The sequence below is a fragment of the Sceloporus occidentalis genome, unplaced genomic scaffold, assembly GCF_023333645.1.
Source record: "Sceloporus occidentalis isolate IW3139 unplaced genomic scaffold, rSceOcc1.0.p SCAF_43, whole genome shotgun sequence".
Taxonomy (NCBI): Eukaryota; Metazoa; Chordata; class Lepidosauria; order Squamata; family Phrynosomatidae; genus Sceloporus; species Sceloporus occidentalis.
Window position 1 is genome coordinate 3,254,696 of NW_028317023.1, and position 17,513 is coordinate 3,272,208.

The following is a 17,513-nucleotide window of genomic DNA, read 5'->3' on the forward strand; positions in this document are numbered from 1 at the left end:
ATCTCGTCTTTCAAAGTCTCTGATAATCCATTCAGAAAGGCTGCAATAAGTGCCTCACCAGTCCAGTCCACTTCAGCCATAAGGGTGCGACATTCAATAGCATAGTCCATCAGGGAACGCTCCCCTTGACGAATGTTAAACAGAGAGGATGAAGCGGTTGACCTCCTGCCTGGCATGTCGAATACGGAGCGTAGTGCAGAGACAAATTCCGAGTAGGAGCAAACTACTGGAGTATTCCTTTCCCATAAAGGAGATGCCCATGCCAGAGCCTTGTCGGTGAGGAGAGAAATAATGTACCCAACCTTAGCCCGGTCAGAAGCAAAGGCGTAAGGAGAAAGTTCGAAATGATCTCCTCCGTAACGTTGTGGCGGTGGAAGATTCATAGGAGCCTGAACCACAGAAACTGGAGTCGGAGCAGGAACAGGTGGAGGTGCTACCGCTGGAGAATGCACCTGTAGTCCGGGATCAGTGCGCTGTAGAAGTGTCTGGAACGCCTGGGCAAACTGACCCAGACGATGATCTATCTCATCCAGACGATCCTCACAGGAACCTTGAAGTCCCACCGAAGCGGGTCTCATGATGGCCTTCTGATTCTGTCACGTACAAGTAGTTTAGGAGACACCGCGGTCAGGTAGGACTCCAGGACAGAACAGGTCAGACAAGCCGAGGTCAGGATTCCGGAGAGCAGGATAGTCATATAACGTAGCCGAGGTCAGGATTCAGGAGAACAGGAAAAACGTAAACGTAGCCGAGGTCAGGTAACAGGAAATCAACGAAGTCAGACAAGCCGGGATCATACACGAGAAAACAGAATCAAAACGCTATCTGGGTACTAGCACAAGGCATAGACAACCATCAGAAGGCAAGGTCTGGTTGAACTGAGGAGGTTTAAATAGGAAACCGCAGGGGAAGTTCGAATCTCCCGCCAAACCGTCATGACCTCACTTCCGGTATCCGGGAATCGCGGCCATCATGAGTGTGGCGTAATCTCCCTTCATATATGCCTGCAGTTCGGGAGCGCCGAAGCAGGACGCCATGTACCTCTCCTGCGCGGCAATACAGCGGACGACGACGGAAGCGGCAGTGCATTGGAGGAGGGTCTCCCTCTCCTGCGTGGCGGCTGCTGTGGCAACGTGGGAGCCGAGGGCAGGTGAGTAACAGTCACCCGATAAAAGAAATTAAGACAATGTATCAGGTCTACCAAAATAAAGGGAAATTATCATACAAAAAAGGTGGAAAGTCCAGCCACAACAGACTGAAAATGCAAAGTTTAAACTAAAGAAGCCATTGATTTGTTGAAAGAACACCACCACATTCCCTTTATATGCAGAAGCCGCATTGGTATCCGTGGACATACGATGTTCCTGCATGGTCAACAGGCCCACCTCTATATACTGTGCTGATAAACACTACTACAGGCATCAGAGGCAGCAGACTTTATTTGCTGTAAAAATCATCCCCTTGATGCAAAACAGACCTTATTTGACCTTTCTCCAATGTGAAACAATTTGGAGTGTGTTAAATGTGTAAATTATAAATAATATTATAGGTCAGAAGAAGTAATTTGTAAGTCAGACACCATTCAGCCAATTAAATTTTTTATTGTATAGTATATAGCTTTTCCTTAAAAAAAATGAAACCGGCAACAATATGGTTAAAAAAAAAATCACAAGTAAAAATGACAGTAAAATGATAATTATGTACTTACATTTGGGGCTAAAATTACCAATATATTTATTATGGCACAATGTGTACCTATTTCATTACGTGACTATATCAATTTAAAAAAGGCCTTATTGTTGTTTTTAGCCCAGCTTTTGTTTTGTTTCTTTTAACTAAAAGCCAGTACTTTTCTTCTTTGTTTATATTTACTGGTAGATGGCCAAAATATTAGGGATGATTTAAGACTGGAGTGAGAACTTTTTACTCATTTAGGCAAGGACTCTCTGATATTCTGGCAAGCTAATTTGGCACTGAACAGATTTTTTATGGCAAATATGGGGGTAGCAACAATGTGCCACAAGGCTACTTAAAAAGGGCAAAAAGGTTAAACAATTAGCACCCTTCCTATCAAAGATACTGGTGAACATGAAAAGCAGCACCAGAAATTGTACATGGTCAGCCATGGAACCAAATCTCCTAAATATGTAATATTTCTGTTTATATAATAATTTATAGGTGATGAATGCAGTCATAAAAAGTGCCCCATAAGGCTAGGCAGATAAATGGATCAGAGTCCATACATGACTCTTTCCCTTCTTTCTGTTTACATTAAACAAGGTAAGTCACTTGTTTGGCTTTCATTGCTCACCATATGCCCGTATAACATTTGAAAGTCTGGTATTTTGAGAGCATTATTTAGTAGAAACTATTTGTAGCAATCAGGTTTCAGATCTGAGAGGTGGTAGGGTGAAGGAATGAATAAACTGCAAGGCAAAGCAAACTTGCTTTTTTTGCATTAAGGTTAAAAAGTAACAGTCGATGTTTATCCAGCCATAGAAGTAACGGACAGATTAAAAGCAGATTGTGGATAGTTACATTTAACTATAGGCACATAAAACATTTTGATGGAAATTGAATAAAATAGAAATATAAAGGCAAGTTTCCCAATTCTGAGAGTTGTAGATAATATTAAGTCAAGTGGTCTTCCATACTCTGTTGAGAACCTTCACAACTTCTTCATAGATGACAAATACAATGGCAACATCTAAACATACTCTACCCAAGCGTGGGACGGTGCCTTTGTAAAACCTGTGGACAGAGACAATGGGAGATTGCTCAATATGATGTACACATTAAGAATAATCTGTGCTAATAATAAGCAATAACACAAATATGAGATCATCTTAATGAAGAAAGAAAAAACATTATTAAAGGTTTAGTCCAGACCCAGATTATCTAGAGCCCACATGGGGCTGAAGCGCCGAGTTCCAATTTCAAGGCAGCTACTCATATTTGAGCCGCAGAGATGAAATCGGCAAGCAGGAAGTTACACAGAAAGTTAACAGGAAGTAGTATGTCACACTTACGCTAGAGGCCCCTCATTGCGAAATATCTGGCACGCACAGTCCAAAGTGCTCTTGTATTTATGTGCCTCCAGGCCCTGATAAATTAGAGAAAGAAAAAAAAAAAACATTAAGATAAATAGTGATATCACAGTATTAACATGTTAAAATGTCAAACCATGGCCGGACTTAAATTACCGAAGAAAGGTTGTCTGGTTTCTACTACAGGTTACAATTTTTTTTTATCTCTGCAAATGAAATCCAAATCAAGAAATTTAGTAGATATTCCGGTAAAAATCCCAAGGTTATTCTAGGAGTCTCACTTTAAAACTCAGTAACTTAATAGTAACTTAATAACAGATGTTGTGGACATGGATTGCATCGTCCATTATTAGTGATTCACGTCACAGACGCAATATCTGTATCTCCCTTTGGATAAACCACTCCCTTAACTGTGGCATACATTACAATACCAATTAGTTCTATTGTTTAAGAAGTGCCTTACCTCTACCACCAGGTAGCACTAGAGAGTGAGTGATGTGTACATCTATTGTTTATCTAAGACCATAGATAATGGCTACCTACATGAAAAGCCATGTGGGCTATGCCAGGAACAATGGGATATCAGGAACTCCAGGAAGAAGGAGGAGGGGCAGAAGAGACTGGAAGGACAGGAAGGAAGCAGCATGGCAGAAGCTAAGGGAGCTGTGAAAGTTTGCCAGAGAAAAAGTATGAAATAGAAAGCTGCTCTTCCATCTTGGGCTAGTTAAGTGCCAAGAAGCTAGGACTAGTTTAGTGCCTAGTATTGTAACTAAGAATTAGAAAACTACTACTGAAAGAATCCTTTAAAGTCTTCTATATGATCCTGGTATCTAGAGCCATTTTGGAAACTGAACACCAAAGGAGTCATTTGATATGCTGATACTCTCTGAAGTTAAGTACATATGTTATTAGAATATAATTGTTGATTGTCTGTAACTTTGTTATGGTAACCTTTTTCGATATATTGTTTTTACCGCTAGAGGTATTAATAAAATATATCATTATATACCATAACATCTGTTGGTATTCGTCTTTACATAATTTAACTGTATTCCTGAATCAAATGTATTGTTATATGTGTTTTGTCTAAATTGTGTATTTAAATATTAGCAAAACAGGCCACGACCACAACAACAGATATGCCTGATGAGTTGGCGTCAGCCTCATTGCATACCTTTTTATACAAATGATGGTATTATAAATAGTGTAAAAATAAGTAAACGCAGCAAAACTCAGACACACGATATCAGCGTGGTTATGCAAGAATTGTACAAATAAATAAATAGCATAATATAAGAGTATACTGACAGATGTGTTCAAAGCAACAATAGTTACCTGCATTCTGGTTTTGATGACATCTAAAGGTGTATTTCCAAACACACTAGCTGCTCCAGCTGTGGCACCAAAGGCTCCAGTGATAAATGGATTGATTTCTCGGTTTGGATTGTCACCTGAATAGACAAGGTCTTAAATCAGTATACAAAACCAGCTAGAGTCCTAGAATTAAGTTTTTCTTGCTACTTCCATTATACCTACAACCCTAAAGTAAAATTACATTAAGCGCCCCCTAGAGGAAAATTACTGCAGTCACAAAAATGTGAAAACGTGTAGGTATGATTATTTTACTTCTTTAGTAAATATTTAGAAGGTGTCATACAGTAACATAAAAAGAGGAAGGGAAATGAAACAGGGTTGGGTACGCACTTTCAGTCTAATAACATTTTTTTCTTGTTAACATTTACCCTTAAGGCTGTAGCTGTTAATAAGGAAGAGGCATGTTAACACTAAATAAAAACATTTTTTCCTTTAAATTACATACTGCACAAGGAAATGGCATCAGAATATTACATAGCACTAGTTATATTTAGGTAATGAGTAATGCTAATTGTTTCAACACACAATAGTACAGTAAGTAATGCCTCTTATTTCTGGGTGCTTCCTTTTAACCTAGGGATCTTAAAAAATAAAAAAATAAAAAAAAAACACGCAGGGCAACAATTTTCATGCAACCCTTCAATATATAGATCCCATAAGTGTCCCCAGTGAAAGGGGCTATGATCCCCAATAGATCTAGTTATAACTCTAATCCCTTTAAGACTCACCTAAATACCAGTTACGCAAAGAGGTCATGACAAAAAAACGGATAGCTTGGTTGGAGCCTTGTTTCAGGATAGTAGCCGTCAGTCCTTGGTATGTGCCACGCAGGCCTGGGGGAAGCAAGGACAAATCAATATTACAAAGAAGTCCGTAACAAGCACATTGGGGGCTATACATAAAAACCTTTGGAATAGTCTGAACAGCTCAGATATTTCATTAGCCATGGTGACAAAAGCACTTTTTAAGTTGTCACTTTTAATACATGCTCCCCACCCGTTTTTTTTTTAACAATTCTTGCTTTAGTAATTCATCCATTCACGATGCCTGTCGACCATCAGAATACCCAGCTTCATGTTATTTAACCCATCAAGAGCCAGCATGCGGATACACTGTTCATCCTAGTCCTCAAACAGTATTTTTTGTTGATAGAGAATTTATAATGGTCATTGCAGGAATTGCACAGCCCTCTTTAGGCTACTAGCTCTATAATGTACCTGTAATGTAACATTTTTTTTCAGTACAGAGCCATGGAAATGGTACTTCCATTACAGGGACACACACACACATATGAAATGGCCTATATAGTGTGCTAACAGAAATTCAAACAAATCAATAGACCAAGAAAGACAACGGTGTCTGAATTTTATTTGCACTGTCTCATTAAACAAGTGGACCAACGCAGGCAAACATCTCTGCCCGGAAGAGCTGAATTAGTTCTGCTGATGCATATTTAATCTGCAGGTAAATTCTATATTACATCCTCACCTTGTTCTCGAATGATCTCCCGCACACCGTGATAGAATCCACGATATCTTGGCGTTGATGAGGCTTGGTCATGGATAAATTTGACCTACACACAACAGAGGGGGAGATGAATAACACATAAGAATGAGTTCCATAATTCTGTATATATGGTTGCAAGAGCAGATGTATATAGAGACACAATTAGAAATCATTGGTAATATCTGTCATTATATATTATTCGCTTGCTATGCATAAGGTGAAGAGATGAACACGCAGAAAAACACCCACCTTGATGGTTTCCATTGGGCAGACGATCAAGATGGCTTCTGCAACACCTGCCCCCAAGCCACAAAGGAGACTAGACTTGCTATCCAGTTTCCCGTTGGCTGACCTTGCAAAATTACTGAGGAACTCAAACATTCCAAACCTGAAAAAAAACAGATTAACATCTTTAACAATATCACTTTATATACTGTAAAGGTATTGCATATGTTTTCATTAAACCCTGCCAGTCTTTACATATGCACATATGGGGTAAGAATCCCCCACAAATCAAGAAGAAAGAGACATATGGTTACCTGACTGCCGATTTGGGAATGGAACCATAGAGTAAGGAGCTCAGCCCTCGATACAAGCCTCTGACACCGTGATCCTGCACCGTCAATTTGACGCAATGTCCTATGGTGGGGAGACAAGCCATCATATCAGAGGCATTATGTATAAGAACTTCCCCACTGCTGATTTTTATTGAGTAGCGTGGAACCCACTCATTTTATCCTCTCTGATTGCATTATTAAACTGCAACAAAGACGACCAGTATGTTATCGGAACTCTGGTAAGGAAATGCTCAGAACGTCGCAGATCAAATTTAAAATTAGAATCCTGACGATCCCTGGCCAAAAATTTACAGAGACCCAGCTGTCTATAAGCTTATGTTATACATTCTGGAGAGCAAAGGATGTCAGAGCTTTCCAATATGTAGACAAGTAGCTGGCTGGCTATCCTGCCAATGGTCAGAAAATGTTCCCAATGGTAACACAATTAATAACTGCAATTTGGAATTATGGAATTATGTACCCACGCCATACATTCAAGTGATTTAAAAAAAAAAAAAAATTATATGGACAATTGGGGAAAGTGAAATATGTTTTTTTGTTAAACATTACACCATATATTATGTCATCCTCTTACCTATTCCCCGATACCGTGGTGGGTTGGCTCGTTCGTCTAGCTGGAGTTGGGTTTTGACATATTCTGTAGGGAATGTGATGCAGATCTCAATACCTCCAGCAATTCCACCTGTATGACACAAAATAAATAAAAAATTTAAAAGTGCACCAGACATTCAGTCACCAAGATACAATCAACATGTGTGATTTTTTATTGTAACACTATGTTTGGAAAAAGAAATATATATATTTATTTTTTATTTATTTTTAAGTCTGCCGATGCATGTGAAATAGGGATTGATCCATTGTGGAAATACTTTTTTTTTCTGATCTGTTGAGATTCTTCTTTTGGTTATAAAAAATCCTCATCTGACAATGTCATCCTTTAAGTATTTCTTAATTTTAACACTATAATATCTGTAGAAGATTAAAAAAATATATACTTATTTAGATTTCAATTTGAGAGGAAAATGTAAATATTTAAATTGATCAATATTCATTGCAATCAATTAGACAATGACAGTGGAACATTAGCTAGAAGTTCATTTAAAAAAAAAATCTAAATAAATAAATGTTGACCTAATTGACAAAATTGACCCAGCCCTACAAAAAGCAAGCTCTTGTGGAAATACATTTAACATCAGATCATTCCAAAAAATGTACTTTATAACTGCATGAGACTTCTTGTTATTTTGGCATATTTAATCTTTTGATGTGGTTTTTGTACATTGAAGAATTAAATTAATGTGAACATTGCAGAATTAAATTAATGTGACCACTATGCCCATTGTAATTAATTGTTGTTTCTGTCTTATTCTCCTGATATATTCTGATATTTTGTAAGCAATGTGTTAATATTTGTTCATAAATACATTTAAAAATAAAAAATTACATTAGAACAAGCAGGAAGCAGTGGTATTCATTGATCTTTCTTAAAAGGTGGATCGCTCACATCTCCACATTGCGTTTTTTGCTTTACTGCTCTAAACTGCTCTAAACTCCGCAATATACATAAATATAATGGATGTTGTTTGACTTCTCAATTGATACTCACTAAAAATGTATCTCTGTAAGTAGTGAATCCCACTCAATTGTATTTTACAGTAGGGACAATAAACATGCTGAATTCACTACCTATCAATAGATGCCTTCAAATAAAGACTGGATGATTTTTTAGCAAAGAATAATATACAGACATAATGGGCATCTCTGGGAACTTTCAGGAATGGCTCATCCAGAGACACATTCTTAGTATTCCCCTTCATATTCATGCAAACAGGTTTTTCAGCCCATATAGTCTGTCCATTTTTCCTGATGTAAAGACCTTAATCAGCCCTTGGTCTTGTCCTAGATTTGAGATAGCTTTATGTCTATCTAATGCATGTTTAAACTCCTTTACTCAACAACTTCTACTGGGGGTCTGTTCCACTTACCTACCACCCTCTCAGTAAAGTATTCAAATCTTATTTCATATATATATATATATATATATATATATATATATATATATATTGGTGTTCTCTATTTTAAAACAATGCTAAATGTAAAATATTATGTTTCCAGTAGGATGCATATTGGATTTGTTCTAGCTCAGCTATCTTAGCCCAGTCTATTAGACGAACATCACGTGATGGCTCAGTTGGGCGATCTTCCTAATGAAACTCTATGGAGGAAAGCATTTCTTTGGACAGGGAGGACTTCATTAGCATTACCACAAAGAATCACCTCAGCGTGGTGCTTGAGCAGGTAAACAAATGACTAATGACAATGGCAGCCTCTAGGTTTGGGAAAAGGACGTGTACTGAAATAAAAGGGAATAAAACTAAGATTTTTGTTATGTTATCTGATAAATGTTTGTTGTACAATAATCACTGGCAAATATCAACATTTTCACATAACAGAAAAAAAAAGAATTATGGATACATCACAGCAAGTGGGTAGTATGGCTGATTTGAGACGTCAGACACAGAGATATGTTCCAAATAATCAATACTATATCAGCTGACGTCTAAGCCACTCAATTAAGAAGATAGATAACATGCTAGATAAATAACATCAACATGCAATCTTTTTTTTTTTCTTTTTTTTACACCCCCCTTTTGGAGCATTTGTGTGTTTTTGCTTATTTTATAGAAACAAAACAAAAAAACATCTTTACTTAACACCAAAAATTTTAGATCATACAAACATACATACATTTACTTATTTTTTTTTATTCTAGCCACAAACGCCCTATTACGTATAAAAGTTAAGGGGGCTGGAAGAACGTATTGATTTTCATCAATCAAAGTAATGCACTGTCAAGGACAAACGGAAAATCACTAAATCTTGCTAGCTGGCATGATGTTTTTGTCTTACTAGACGTACACAAAGTCTTGGACCTGGGAGCCGCAATAAAACCGCAGTCTCTGGTATTAGCAATAAAACACCTCCTGCTTTAGCATTATAAAGACGTGTTCTTTCACATCACAAAGACTGCAACACTTTAACATCTTAATACAAATGGTGTGATAAGAAGACTGGATAAATTAATTGGATTACACTGAACGCAACAATTTTGAATAAATGGATTTTAGGCACAAAGTAAACATTATGGGGCAACCTTAGGAGTACAACATTAGCATCTAAACACACTGGCTCTGGGTTGCTCAAGATACACTATCATCCTAATTCTGTGTTTGTTTCACATTTTTCTATCTATCAGGGAAGGAAGCAACATTCCTCTTGATTTTGAACACAAAAATAAAAAGTAGAAGGAACCCACATGTTTTTGTTCCCCAATAGCTGCTCCTGACTGCTATTTTGGTATAGTTGTGTACGAGGTCATGCGCCTACCTAGATCTAGAGGAGCTGGCACTGGTTTGAGACAGACACAAGCCCAATGCTTGGAGGGCTCATGAAGAAAGGAAAGCCGAGCTGCCTCGCACACCCCTCGCTTAGTATCTGGGTCTTTGGGGTGTCCGTGTAAAGGCTTGCTACATATTACCCCATGTTGTGGGAGAGTCAGGTTGGGCTCACGCACAGCTCAACAATCTAGACTACTAGAGAGGAAAACATGCTGCATGCCTGAAAAAGATGGGACCAAGCAAAAGCGCCGAGAGCTTCAGAGATGTAGGTAGGGGAACCGCTACGAAGAGCTTTGCGAGCAAGAGTCAGGATTTTAAAACCGAATCCTGAAGCCCACAGGAAACCAGTGAACATACTGACGTAGGGGCGAGGTAACAGAGGAGCGATGGGTGAGGAAGATAAGTCTGGCAGCAACATTCATGATGGCTTGTAAGGGGATAAGACGGTATGAGGGAGATCAGCAAAGACAGAATTCAAGATGAGGGCATGAACAAGAGGCACGCGGTCATTTTCTGACACAGGCTCAATGTGAAGAGTGAATTAGAGGTCAGAGTCAAGGGTAAAACTAAGGCAGTGAGTATGTGGAGACGGGGTTTCATCACTGAAGGAATGTTATAATTGGATGGAGGGAAGATAAGTTGTTCAGTTTTGGAGTTTTCGTTACTGTGCAGACATCAAGTAAAAAAAAGCCACTTAGTGATAGAATTATCATTATTATTTACTGTCTTATATAGCGGCATCAAATTCTGTAGCGCTGTACAATAGGATCATAAAATGGGAGGACATGTAACGTGAGAACAGAAAGAGTACTAGAACTGAGCCTTTCAACTGTGAAATGGAGAGAACAGAAAGAGTTACTGGAAAGGTAGACGCCGAAGGAGCGATCAGAAATGTAGGTTGTGAGCCAGCAAAGTTAAGTATTACATTAAACAAGGTTCTGAAGGGCTTGAAGAAGGTGGTCCGCAGTGTCAAAGTGGTAGATAGGTTCAGTAGCCGTTGGATTTAGAAATCAGTAAATCATTGGTCACCTTAGCAAGCTACTTAGAAAGCTTAGCTACTTGTCTCAGTAGGCTGTCAAGAGGATAATCCACACTGAAGAGCATTCGAATGAAGAGTTGGAGTCGAGAAACTTGGTGTGGTCCGTTATATACAAGTCATTCAAAAGCTTGGAGACGAGAGGAAGTAGAAAGATGAAGTGGAAGTTTGATTGGTGGGGTAGAGGCAAATGATTTTTTAAGATGTGAGTTATGGTGGCATGCTTGAGGGAGGATGGGAAGCATCCAGAGGAGAGGGAGAGATTGAAGATCAGAGGGGACAAGAGACCGGGTAAAATGAGAGGGTAAAGAAACAAGGGGATAGGTGGATGGGCAGCTGGCTTTATATAGAGAAGGAAGAAGCTTTCGGGGTATGTAAAGGAGCAGCGTGAAAGGGAGAGAGACTATGCAGATGTTGCACGTCTAACAATCTGAATTGTATAGTATGTTACAAAGTCAGGGCCAGTAAGGCTGGTGGAAGGCACAGTCGTGATGGGCAAAAAAGGTAATTGAAGGTGCCAAAGAGGCGTTTAGGCTTATGAGACAATGAGAACATAAGGGTGTATATTGCATCACCACACCAAGTAGTGATAATCCCTGTACCAGACAGGCAGACTAGATAGACTGAATGGTTCTTATCTGCCCTCAAATTCTATTTGTACGACCAGTCGCTGAAGCTCAGTACTGTGGGGCTTTTCAAAGTAAAACCCAGCTGGGTCAAACAAACAAGTCAACAGGGGGCTCTTCGAAACTGAAAAACGCATCTTTCATACTTCAAACAAACTGCAGAACAGCAAGTTTCTTTAAACTCATTTCTTTTAACTTATTGTGCAGAATGAAGTACCAAAAACATATATAGATAAGTGATTCCAGTGCTCTTATACCAGGCACAACATGGATATATATGTAGGTAATAAATGTTATTAGACCAACAGAAGATGTAGAGTCTCATAAGCTCTTGGATCTAAAGTCCCAAAAATACTAGTCTGTGTGATTTTACATCTTGCATATTGGAGTCATAAAAGGTTTCAACAAACCTTATCCCTGAGGAATGGGTGTTCCTGGTGGCTCATATTGTTATTTCCCATTTTATAGCTAGATATACACAGGCAGAGATAGATAGATAGATAGATATACACAGTCAGATGCAGAGATAGATAGATATACACAGGCAGAGATAGATAAATAGATAGATATACACAGATGCAGAGATAGATAGATAGATAGATGATGGTTTCATACAGTGCAGACGCTTCTTTTGAATTACATATGTGTTTGTGATATATATATATATATATATAATATATATATATATATATATATGAATTTTGTTGTGTCTAGTTACAACTCACCTGCCAGGATGGCTTTCCCCGGGTGCGTGATCTTTGACCGCCCTCCTGGTGCAGCAGCTGCCAGGGATCGTGGAGCGCCTCGGGTGTTCCCATGGCCGCCCTGCCGTGATGCCCGGCATGGACCTTCTGTGACGGTAAAGGGCTCCAAGAGCGAAGACATCGTACTGTCACCCAGATGAAAGTGCAGGCGTGAAGAAACCAACCCTGGGGCAAATATACAGTTCTTAGGAAACGCCCTCTTCATTCATATTCAAAGACACTCTTTCGCATCCTCCGAGCCGCTACTCATCCTAACACGCCTCTTCTCTCCAGTTCATGAATATTTAACTAGGAGAATAGTCATTTATTAGCCTCGCCTTCTTTCTTTCCTTTGATCAACACGAGACGCACTAACGTAAAGGGGGCGGAGTCGTTTCATTGGTCCATGCAGGCACTGCGTTATAAGACCTGCTCTACTACAGACCGCAGCTACCCCCACTACAGGATCGACTGTTGTGATTGGGTGTGAAAGAGTGTAAGGTGATTTTATGATTGGTCGCAATAAGATAAGGCGAGACGGGCGGGGTGAGAGGCATTGCGTGATTGGCAGGGGCGTCTCAAGCGTCACCTCATGCCTCCGAGTTGGCTATCGCCTTATGGCCACTGAAGCGTGGGTATTTATTAGCATATTCGTTACAGTATGTCCGCTTCTCCTTATCAATCTCCCAAGCGGCAAGACATGGTTTATCTTGTGCTGTCTGCAGATATGAAACCGGGTGTCAGACTGCCAGGTTAACGCATGACTTTGATGCTTCAATGCTGCATTTTCCTGTTCTTTTGAAAAGAAGCCCAAATGTCTCAATTTATCTTCCGGCGCTGTGTGTATCAGTCCATGGGTTCCTTAACGAACAGGATTTATAGACTTTATGCAGAAATAAATATTGCTGATATATAAATGGATCCCACACTCTAAAATTAACCCTCAATGGGGCTTCAAAATATGCTGATAAAAATAAATAATAGAGGCCGATTACTAGTCAAGGGCTGAACTCTTATAAAAATGAACCCAACTGTACCCCTGTATTTATATTCAGCGCTGCCCTCGGCCTAACCTTAGCAGCCACTCAGCACGGCCCTCCATAGTGTTAAAGGGGCGGTTGGCTCCCTGTTATGCGTAAGAAGGGCTGTTGCCAAGGAGTCGGAACCCTAGGTCTACGCTGGAGTACATCTCTGGCCCTGCCCATGCCATAGGTACCAAACCTAGATGTGCGAGCATAGACAAAGCAGGTGTAGTGGGTATGACATCACACATTGACAACTAATGTGTGAGGGGTAACGCATAATTGCTACATTCTCTCTCAAAAGTTTTGGTCATTTAACATAATACCCTGTCAAATACAGGATTGTTGCGGGATAAAAATACTGCCTACGCTCAGTGCATTACGCTGTGAACAGGCAGCATTACGTTTTAACGGTGTTTGTTTAAGACACACACACAGCCTAAACACTTGTAAAGGAGATCCAAACTACACAGTATCTGTACCGGGTAGCCTAGAGCTCAATGCTGCAGGGTCAGTGCGTGACCCCGCCCCATTTATCCTGGGATCCAGGAAGAAAATATTGATGGGTAAAGATGCCAGACCATCTTTACTTTCTATACAACTATGTCTTGATGAGTTCATTTTATTTTCAATTTGTATGCCGGCAATTTCATCCAGTTGTAATAGCGTTGCAGAATTTACTGGTGCTCTATAAATAAACGTATGTCTCTTCATATACCGGGATGTTATAAGTTCCAACTTAGTTCTTGAGGAGTCGGAACCTCGGGGTGCCCTGACGTACGCTGAATTTCTTGCCCTACCTCCAACCTCTGCTGGTTGGTAGCTCTTCAGTAGACACAAAAGGTGGTTCTCTGTTTCAGACAGATCATTTAATAAACTTACATAAACAAACAATGGCCTTGGGACCCAACGGGACGTTCATGTAAACAACGAGATTATACTAAGGACACTCTTTTCTTTTAGCGAAAGGAGATCTATCACTATGTGCTAATCTAATAATGTTAAATAACCAATACAAACAGAAGATTTAAGCTCATCTAGGTCAACATTTTTAACAGTGGAAAGCAGTAAATAGACAGTAAAGCTTGTTACAAAGCGGTTGATCTGTTGATTGTTTAATAAAATGTTTTTACTTTAAGACGTGTTTACTTACTACTTACCCCATTAACTGTTTGTAACATTATTTAAGATGTGGGCATGTAGGGAGTGTCTTCACACTGCTGGCAGCCAGCATGACCGGTAAATCCACAGCACCAAAACATCACAGCTTGATAGCGACTCCAAAGAGGCTGAAAGAAATCCCCTGTGAATTTGGGCTAATTGTTGACATTTTGTGTAGTCATTGTAGGAGAGATGTAGCAAGGGTTGATTTTCAGCCTTTGCAGGAGAAATTGACGGCACTTAAGAATCACGTGATCTGTCTATTCTGCCAATATTTTTCAGTTTTTCCTTATATTCAGGATAGCGTTATGCCTACGCCACAGATATTAAAATTGACTCACTGTATTAACCACTTTGCATCCATAGGACATGTCTAGAAGACTGAGGACGTAATATTCAGTCCTTTGGTTTTTCTTACACCGGCAGGGATGCTTCCCAGCTAACAGAATATCAGGCTTTCTTTAGACATCCTAGCATCTCATCTATCACCTTTGGCGCCTAACTGATTTTTGATTTGTTTTTCTGACCTATTATTCATACAAAAAAAGTGATATCAAAAGAGAGCTCTATTTGTCCTTCAAAACACAATATACAAATAGTGTGCACTTAATTTGTAAAATGTAAGACGTGATTAAACAAAAATGGCCACAAAAGGGTTTAACCATCCAACTTATCTACTACCTTTAGTAAAGTAAAACTTCCTTACATTACATGCAAGCCTTAGACCTAATTTTAGACTATTTCTCTCTTGTACTTTGTTGAATCTATTTTTTTTTATCAATTTATCACCCCTCTCACCGATATTTTGATCCTGCAATCCTTTCACTATTTTAGTAACCCTTCTCTGAACTTTCTCCAAAATATCATCATACGTCTGGAGATGGGGTCAGAGATATGCAAAGTGTCAAAAGAAAACATTGCCTGCCTGTCCATACTTCGATGCTAATCATAGCTGGTTTGACAGATCTGTCCTGCTATTCTTTCCTCTGAATATTTAATCAGCTAAAAACCATACAATCTACATGTCATGTCATACCTGTCTTTGCTTTACATAACAGTTGTGTTCCCAGGAAAAATAAGCATTTAGTAAATAAAAATAATATCCATAAACATTTGTAGTATGTATAAAAACACTTTTTAATCATCAATATATGAATATTTTTATTGCTTTATATAGCGCCATCTTATTCCATAGCGCTGTACAATGGGTAGCCAGGACATAACAAGTAGTATATAACATAACAATTTGACTTACAGAAACAACAGGTGAGGAGGGTCCTACTCAAAGAGCTTACAATATTGACACTGGCATCAGCACAACATCCTACCGCATCTCGCAGGGGGGGCTCTGGGTAGCAGGAGCCGAAAGTTCCCAGGTTTGGCGGCCACCGGTGGATATGCGCAGCTGCACGTGTCATTTGGCGGCTGCTAGTCTTAAAGAGCAAGAGCAGCATTTCATCCCAAGTCTGGCCCTGGCAGGACCATACCCTCTAACATTGCAGGTGTCTAAATGCACTATTTGTCAGCTAGAAAAAAATTGCTTCATAATGAACAATGAAGTGATGAATCCCAAACACCAACTCTTGGGAGGTATGCAATGATTACAACAGCAAGACCCATGAAGGACGAAACAACTGTCCATGAGTGGTGATCTGGCTATTGTACCTCTTCCTGAGTTTTGTCTAAAGGATGTCTTGTACAGCGGGCAATTACTTCCAAGGGATCCATGTATAAAGTGGATATAGAGGCAAAGGTGATAATTGTTAACCTTATTTGCGTGCGCCTACCCAGAATCCCTTGTGGTTGTGGAAGCACCATGAGATTTCTGAGGGAAAAACAAGCCTTCTGGCTTGTCTGGTGTCTGTAGATGAGTGTTTAATAATACTTCAACAGCAAGACAATACCATATTCAGGGCTTTTGTAAAGCAACCCACTACTATCCACTGGACCGACTGGTTTCAATGCCTAGGCGTAAACAGGTCTAGTACTGCAATCTGCATCGTATGAGCCAAATCCCTGGGCCCAAAGAGCCTGGGCCCATATCCATAACGGCCCCTACAATCTGCTACAAGGCTCTATCTGGATCTGGGGCCCTGCATGCCTTGGCCCCTATCCAGCAATCGGTAGCAGTGAGAGGATCATGGGGCAAGGAAGTGGGAGGAGCATGGGGTAGTGGGAAGAGGAGCATGTGGCCCCAAGGTTTCTGATAAAGTCCCTGTTTGTGGCAGGATACGAGAACTAATATCTTGGATATCAGTAGCCAGAGGCTAATATGATGTGGCTGCATTCTGTGCAGGAAAGGTGTGTTTATAATGTGTCATTATCTACATACACATAATTCTGTAAGTAAAATTTGTAACATTATGAGCTTGTCGTGGTCTGTTCCAGTCTTCCCCAAATTAATATATGTAGGGTGAGAAGCGCTGGGTAAATTGCTGGCTATATAAATAAAAGATAATAATATGGGGGGGGGGGTTACAAGAACGTCTCTTTCATCACAATTATCATATGAATGTAAAAAATTAGCACTGATGTGTTGCTAATATGAGAATTTAAAATGTAAAAAAGGCTTAAATTGCATAACACGGCGCTGTTATCACCCAGACGTTACAGGGTGTGGTTCCATTTGCTTTTTTGTTTATACTTCTTAAAAGAACACAAGGATTATTTACTAACAAACAATGGAGACTCGGAGTGCACTCAGACGGCTATCACTAGCATGATAAATAGACTCACAACTTGCCTCCAACAGTCAGCACTCGGATCATGGTAATAGGAGATCTTTCTCCAGCCTTGCTCCACGAAGCCCCGCCCCCGTTGTCAAAGAGACGCGTCCGAAGTGATACTATGGGAACAGACTTGTTTGACAGCCTGAAGGATTGCGTGGTGGAGTCCGTGGGTTAGTTGGTGAAATCTTATCCCAGCGAGGTCCGTCAGGTGAGTGAATGTTTTCTATGCCAACCATCTCAGAGCAGGTATAACGATAATGAATTGGCGGGATAATATTTCTACAATTATTATG

General features: G+C 39.7%; 1 protein-coding gene across 1 annotated transcript; it reads right to left on the bottom strand.

Annotated features, from left to right (window-relative positions):
* Positions 1–2,636: 2,636 nt before the first annotated feature.
* On the bottom strand, positions 2,637–12,450 carry LOC149289698 (tricarboxylate transport protein, mitochondrial-like). Its single transcript, XM_089490227.1, has 9 exons — positions 12,291–12,450; positions 7,080–7,187; positions 6,467–6,566; positions 6,177–6,315; positions 5,910–5,994; positions 5,150–5,254; positions 4,383–4,498; positions 3,030–3,103; positions 2,637–2,751 (listed from the first exon to the last, which is right to left on the bottom strand). The coding sequence occupies exons 1-9, from the start codon at positions 12,448–12,450 to the stop codon at positions 2,637–2,639; spliced, it is 1,002 nt and encodes a 333-aa protein (XP_089346353.1).
* Positions 12,451–17,513: the final 5,063 nt, after the last annotated feature.